At 30.8% G+C, this 7,100-nt stretch overlaps 1 protein-coding gene across 1 annotated transcript; it reads left to right on the top strand.

Annotated features, from left to right (window-relative positions):
* Window positions 1-5,225: 5,225 nt before the first annotated feature.
* Window positions 5,226-6,432, top strand: LOC107619150 (LOB domain-containing protein 27-like). Its single transcript, XM_016321390.3, has 2 exons — window positions 5,226-6,211; window positions 6,330-6,432. The coding sequence occupies exons 1-2, from the start codon at window positions 5,409-5,411 to the stop codon at window positions 6,430-6,432; spliced, it is 906 nt and encodes a 301-aa protein (XP_016176876.1). The 5' UTR covers window positions 5,226-5,408.
* Window positions 6,433-7,100: the final 668 nt, after the last annotated feature.

Raw genomic sequence — 7,100 nt, 5'->3', positions numbered from 1 at the left:
ATTTTCCTTTCAGTATGAGTTTCTAAACCTCCTAGGTTGAGGGGGGAGCCCTGCTGAGTCCTATGAATTAATAAAAGTATTACTGTTTCTCTTCGATCCGTGTGTGATTAATTCTAAGATGTATATTTTTACTTTGACATCGTGAATAGGATGATCAGTGACAATCAGCTCTGTTCATCATACTAAGATGAACGTGCCTGACAAACACCCGCGTCTACTTGGGTTCATGTGAATACTTCAGTGGAAAGCACGAACCGCCAGCTTGAATCATACATCTCTCAGACGGCTAATCCATGACTTCGTTGGGGACTTCTCAAGACACCAGTTCAGCCGATTTACGGGGAGATTAGGGTCTCTGTGGTAGAGACTAGAACCCAAAGATGCAGCATTCTCTGATTCAGAAGATCCGACCTTGTCTGTGGTGTTTTGAGTAAGATCATTAAGGAGAATGGACTGTACGAGCTTCACCCTTAAGCAGAGATGGATCCACACTAACCCTGGGGTTCAGATCCGGAGGAATATTGGCGGCTGCTCAAACTAGCGTCAATCACTTACAGCCTGTCATTGAAGAGATCACTCACAAGCAAAGAAGACAATAATACCAGAGTTAATTTAGAAAGACAATGCAACTCCAATCTTTAACCATATTCCTATTACTGATTACCCTTTTCTTTATTTACATGCCAACTTAGTTTAGATCTCACAAATATTTATATATCAACTCTTGATTTAGCCTGACTAAGACCTACAAGATAACCATAGCTTGCTTCAAACCACAATCCTCGTGGGATCGATCCTGACTCGCTCAGGTATTACTTGGACGACCCAGTGCACTTGCTGGTACAACTGTACAAAGGTGTGGAGATTCGTGCACCAGGGAGGGAATAAGCATATAATCCCTTCACCTAAGGCGCCAATTTATGCTCGACAAAGTGCAAAAATAATTTGTATTAAAATAAGTCATTTAAGCTGCAAAATAACTCAAACTAAACGAGTTGCATGAAATCCGATCAAAAAATAATAATCTACAATCTTTAAAACAGCTCGGTATAAAACGAGTTGTACAAAATCAGAATAAATTTCAGAAAGAGGATTTGTATTAAAACAAGTCATGCATCCTCAAAACAACTCGAATTGAACGAGTTGTACGAAATTATGACAACAAATATTCTCTAGTTAAGCAAGATGTGCTAAAACCAGTCATACAGAGCTTACAAGCCTTAAATAACTTAGAAAGAACGAGTTGTACAAATCAGTTCTAGAAAAAAGACTTGGTCAAAAACAAGTCGTATAAAACAGAACAACTCGCACAGAACATAAAAACGACTTGTAATATCAGATTGCAATACCATAAAGTAACAACTACCCTACAACAAAATGATAGCGCATGGAAAAAGCACACAAATAGTTACGGACAGAGGCGGATTTAGGGGGGACCAGCATGGGCCATGGCCCCTAAATTTTCAAAACTTAAAATATATTTGATATAGTGCTAAAAGTTTTAACAACATACTTTCTAGTTCAATGGTTACAAGAAGGCATTTTATACTTTAAAGCATGGGTTCAAATCCCATGTCATGCATTTTAAATTTATTTTCTTTTGTTCTTTCATTTTTTTTTTTTTTTTTGTAATTCTTCTATCTATTATTATATAAAAATACTTTGGTTTTTATAATAATTTCTAATTAAATGTAATAAGAAAATATATACATAAAAATAAATTAGATTAAATTTTATTTTTTATAATATTAAAATTAAAATATATTAAATAAATTATTTATCAATATGAATATATCTTATATATTATATTTATTAATTTATTTTAAATACATATATTAAAAGTATTAGAAAAACAAATTTATATTATTTATGTTATATCTTTTATAATAAGAATAAAAATTCAATTTTTTTCTTGTAATTCTTCTATCTATTATTATATAAAAATATTTTAATTTTTATAATAATTTTTAATTGAATGTAATAAGAAAATATATACATAAAAATAAATTAGATTAAATTTTTTTATAATAATAAAATTAAAATATATTAAGTAAATTATTTATTAATATAAGTATATCTTATATATTATATTCATTAATTTATTTTAAATATATATATTAAAAGTATTAGAGAAACAAATTTATATTATTTATGTTATATCTTTTATAATAAAGATAAAAATTAAAATTTTATAAAAAAAAATTTTGATATAAATGAATTTTTTAAAATTAATTTTAGTTTAAAATAATACTAAAATATATAATTATTTTTTTATTAAAACTTTCAGTTTTAATATAGCAGTTTTAATTTTTTTTATTTCCGACCCCCTCTTTATAAGATTTCTGGATCCGCCATTGGTTACGGAGTAACATTACAAAAACGTTATATTATTCAAAGCATGTTGAGTCGACCAACCTCCTTGGCTTCAGATCTTAAAACTACTAAACAACTCCATAACTCAACATTTCGACTTGGTAATCTAATTGCTCGTGTTCGACTTTGTAAAGCTTGACCTCGAGTAGGGACACTGTTCATACCCTGATCAAAAACACAAAAGTCAAGCCCAATAAGAATGAAATGCCCACCTAAGAGGGTGGCCTCTACCACATACCCGACCTCTTTAAAGAGGTCGGATACGATGAAAAGGGACAGTTTTGCTTATCCAAATAAGTAACTGTCTCCCCGAATCTTTCTCACTATCTCTATTTCCACTAAAAAATAGATTCCAACAAACTCCCAAGATAAAGGGAACAGTTATCCACCGATAAAGGTAGAACTACCCCAAAAGGTGGTTATCAATTCTACTATAAATACACTGACACCCTTTAAGTATATTCATCTTCTAATCTACTAAAAATCTACTAAAAATCTTCCTAAAATCCTTGCTAACTTAAGCATCGGACGGCAGCACCTCGGCTTGTGAACAAGTCAGACGCTGCTTCACAAGAGATCTGAATCTCACGTTCTAAGTCCAAATCAACGTTTCAGGTAACCCTCGGAAGAACAACCATAATAAAATCTAATACAATTTAACAAAATATATTAAATCAAACACAATTCAAACACAAATTTAACATAATAATATACATATAAAATTTTAATATATAAATTAAAATAAAATGAATTAAGATTACTTATATAACTTATAATTCATCAGACTTACATAACTTATATATTTGAGCATTTAAGTAAATTTTTTTCGTGGGAATTTCATAGAGTCAGAAGCACTTCATTTCTGCTACTTGTTAGCATCTTCGTTGCGGATAATGCCAGCAGATATTTAAAAGAAGTGCGAGTTATGATACGAGACTAAAATGCCTGTTATCTTGACTATTTGATATTTACACAGTTATTTTTAATTTATTATTATAGATAATTTTTTATTTATTAAATCTTTCTATCATTTTATATTTATTCATCACTACTATACAATAAATAATTAATATTTTTCTCATCAGTAAACCACAAAATTGTTCCAAAAATTTTCTATAAAAATTAAAAACATAATAAAAATATCCCAACACAAAGTAAATTGTTTTTATATATTTACTTTGAAAATAAGTTTAAAATAAGCCGATTTAAAATAATTTTCATCCTTAAACACTCTTTACCAATAAACAAAACTGGGATATATATATTTTCTAACAAAAAAAATCCATAATCCACTACTTTATTCATTATCTCTAATTATAATAAGTCATTTTTTTAAAGAGAATTGTACTCTATATTTTTTATGGAGTACATTCACATTTGCCATTTACTTTTCATAGAATTTTTTTTATCATGTTTTAAAATTTTCAGTAATATTTTATTATTTTTATGAATTTAATTTTAATATAGTGAGTATAAAATATTTTATATAATTTTTTAATTATATTCATTTTTTTAGACAAATATTCAAAGACCAATATGTGACGTTACATAATTAGATAGGTGTGTAATTTTTTTTATAAAATGTAAAATTTTATTTATCTTAGCCGTTAAGTTTGAAAGAATTTTAGTAATTTAGTTTCCTCCTCCTCCTCCCCTCTTATTGAACTGTCATGTTAAGTATTGAGTTAATGACATTTAGTCATTTACACACATAATGATTGTTGAGGATTAAACTTTGAGAAAATTACACTCTTCTTTTTAGAGATGTTAAAATAATATTTTTCTCCTTTTTATTTATAAAGGATACATTTTTCTTTTTTATAATTTTTAAAAAACTCACTCTTTAATCAATTTTAAATTTTTTGTGATGACTAACGTTAATTTTATCCATTTTTTTTAAATTTATTTTTTATAAAAATATCTTTTAGCAAAATTTTATTTTGTTTTGTGATTAAATTTTGTTTATCAAAATACCTTTTAACAAATTATTTTTTTAGAAAATTTTTAATAATTAAATTTTTTTTATAAGATAAAATTATTTTTTAATGATCAAATTATTTTTTTTCAAAAACACAAATGACAATCATCTTTGCTTCTGAAAGTTGTCTTTAAACGATTCATACTTCTCCTTCTCATATGGCTTTCTTTTCAGATTTTTTAAATTTTTTTTTAAAATATTTTAGTATAAATATAATTTAATTAATAAAAAATAATTTTTTAAAAGGTATTTTAAAAAATAAAATTTAATCGCAAAAAAATAAACAAATTAACTATTAGTTAATACAAAAATTTAAAATAGATTAAGGATAAAATTTTTTAAATATTATAAAAAAAAGAGTGTATATTTTATAAATAAGAGAGAGATAAGTATCATCTTAGCAGACGACTGAAATTTTCTATTAAACTTTAGATTGTGTGATTTATTCTCTTAACTTTACCCTAAACCATAGCCATATCCGATAAAAGTGGGTAATTAACAAGAAAGTGTCGTGCGCCTATCCCGTACTGTGTCCAACCAAAAAACTCTGCGAGACTGAAACAAACAGCATCCCAAAAATTGAAATATAGAAAATGGGAGTAGAGAGAGAGAGAAAGAGCACTACTAAGAAAGAAACCCACGCACCACTACCCCAACTACTGGTACTGGAAAAGAACCACGTCGCCACTTAAAAGTTGCTACGACCACTATATATGGTAACTCCAAAAAAACACAGGACTACCATTCCAAGACACCTGTCCCTAATAACGGTATCACTCGAAAAGAACCAACTCCAAACATTTGGCTCCTCTCTTTCACTTACTAAATATTCTCTCTTGTTTTACTCGGTCTTTCCATTCACTCCGCAGGATCCGCATATTAACAGAAAGCAAAGCCTTCTCTGAATTGGACGTGATCAACAAAAATCAAATGCAAACACATACCCCATCATTTCAGTGCTGCCAAAAAGCTTCACCATTGTTGCAAGTTGATTTCTTTTCTCTTCCTCAGAGGTTCCAGCATCTGAGTTAGGTGGTGGAAACAAAATTAAACAACCATGACCCTTAAGGGTGGAACCACACAGGCCTGCGCTGCATGCAAATTTCAGAGAAGAAAGTGCACTCCTGAGTGTCTTCTTGCACCATACTTCCCTGCAGACCAACCAAAAGTGTTCCTTAATGTCCACAAGCTATTTGGGGTGAGCAACATTGTGAAAATATTAAAGGACGTGGATCCTAGTCAGAAGAAGAATGCTATGGAGTCCATCATCGTTCAAGCTAGTTATCGCGATAAGTACCCGGTTCGTGGTTGCGTGGAAGAAATTTGCAGGCTGCAAAACCAAATTTGGCTGCACGAAGAAGAGCTTCATGCTGTGTATCAGCAGCTTGAGATGTGCAGGCAACACCAACAGCAGCAGCACCAAGGGATTCATCACGTTGTTCCTGATGATCTTGCATCACAGTTAGAGTTGGGAATGGCGCCACGCGCTGCCAACAATGCTCTTCCGCTGTTTAATCACGCGCCACAGCCCCAGCAGCAGCAGCAGCAACAGGTTTACAATACTTCTGTGGCTGCTTTGCCTGTGTCACAGCAACATTCATATTCCAACAGCAACAGTGTGGATTATAACTCCCTTTACATTGAATCCAAGGAAAACAACAATAATGGAACAAATCCTTTGTGGGTACCTTATGCAAATAACAATGGAAGTCCCATAGCAATGCAGTCTCAGATGGTTACCTCACAGGCACTATCCATGCAGCAAGAAGCTGCTGGGGATTATGATGAGATGCATCCATTTTTCGAAACAATTGATGATAGGCAATCATATATTTATTCCAAGGAGGCTTATGAATCAAGGTATATTTATCAGTTTTGGCATAATAATCAACCAGATAGTATTTTGAGAATTTAATGCAGAAATTACATAATCTATCTCTGCTCATTTTTTTTGCACTTTATATCTATCTGCTTGCAGCTCAGAAGAATCATTGAAAGATTCAAGAAAGTGCACCGAGCACGTTGCTGAGAATGAATTGAAGAGTGCTGCCGCATGCTTCAGCCTTACCAGTGTCAACTGATAAGTGAGCTTCGCTCCTCCCCTTGAACAAATTGAAAAGATCTAATAGGTTTCCTTTCCTTTTTGGATTCATTTTTTGCTTTTGATTATTAAATTTTCGATCCTTAACTTGTAAACATTTTAAATAGAAGCACATACTTTTTATCATCTATCAATTGCATGGCTTATGTAGTGGAAGAGAATATTATACAGACCTCATGTTTTCCTCAATTCTGTGTTCTGTTTATATGCTTTGGCTGTTATCTACTGCCATTCTTAAATGTTAACACTTTGAGGGCTGACATACCCATACAAAGGCTCTATTTTCGGGGAGAAAAAAATCAGCATAACTCCATACAAATTTGGGAGCAACTTTATATATTTCCTTCCAATATTTATTAACATCATCTCGGAAAAAAAAAATACTTATTTCAATAACAAAGCCTTATGAATCAAGAAAAAGCTAACTGTGCCGTCACAGGCCTAAGCCATATCGAGCATCATTATATGAGAAATTGAAAGGAGACATAACATGAAAAAGCAAGTAAAGAATATAAATCAAGCACCAGTATGGTGGTTAAATTAATATTTTCTTAAAAACATTGTAGGCCATTCTTCTATTATACACTTTTAACACTATAAAAAAGACTTTCTACTCTGTTTTTTCAACAAAGCAAGTAAATCTGGAAA

The sequence above is a fragment of the Arachis ipaensis genome, chromosome B1, assembly GCF_059453495.1.
Source record: "Arachis ipaensis isolate K30076 ecotype BB chromosome B1, ASM5945349v1, whole genome shotgun sequence".
Taxonomy (NCBI): domain Eukaryota; kingdom Viridiplantae; phylum Streptophyta; class Magnoliopsida; order Fabales; family Fabaceae; genus Arachis; species Arachis ipaensis.
This window is presented reverse-complemented; position numbering and strand designations above follow the sequence as displayed.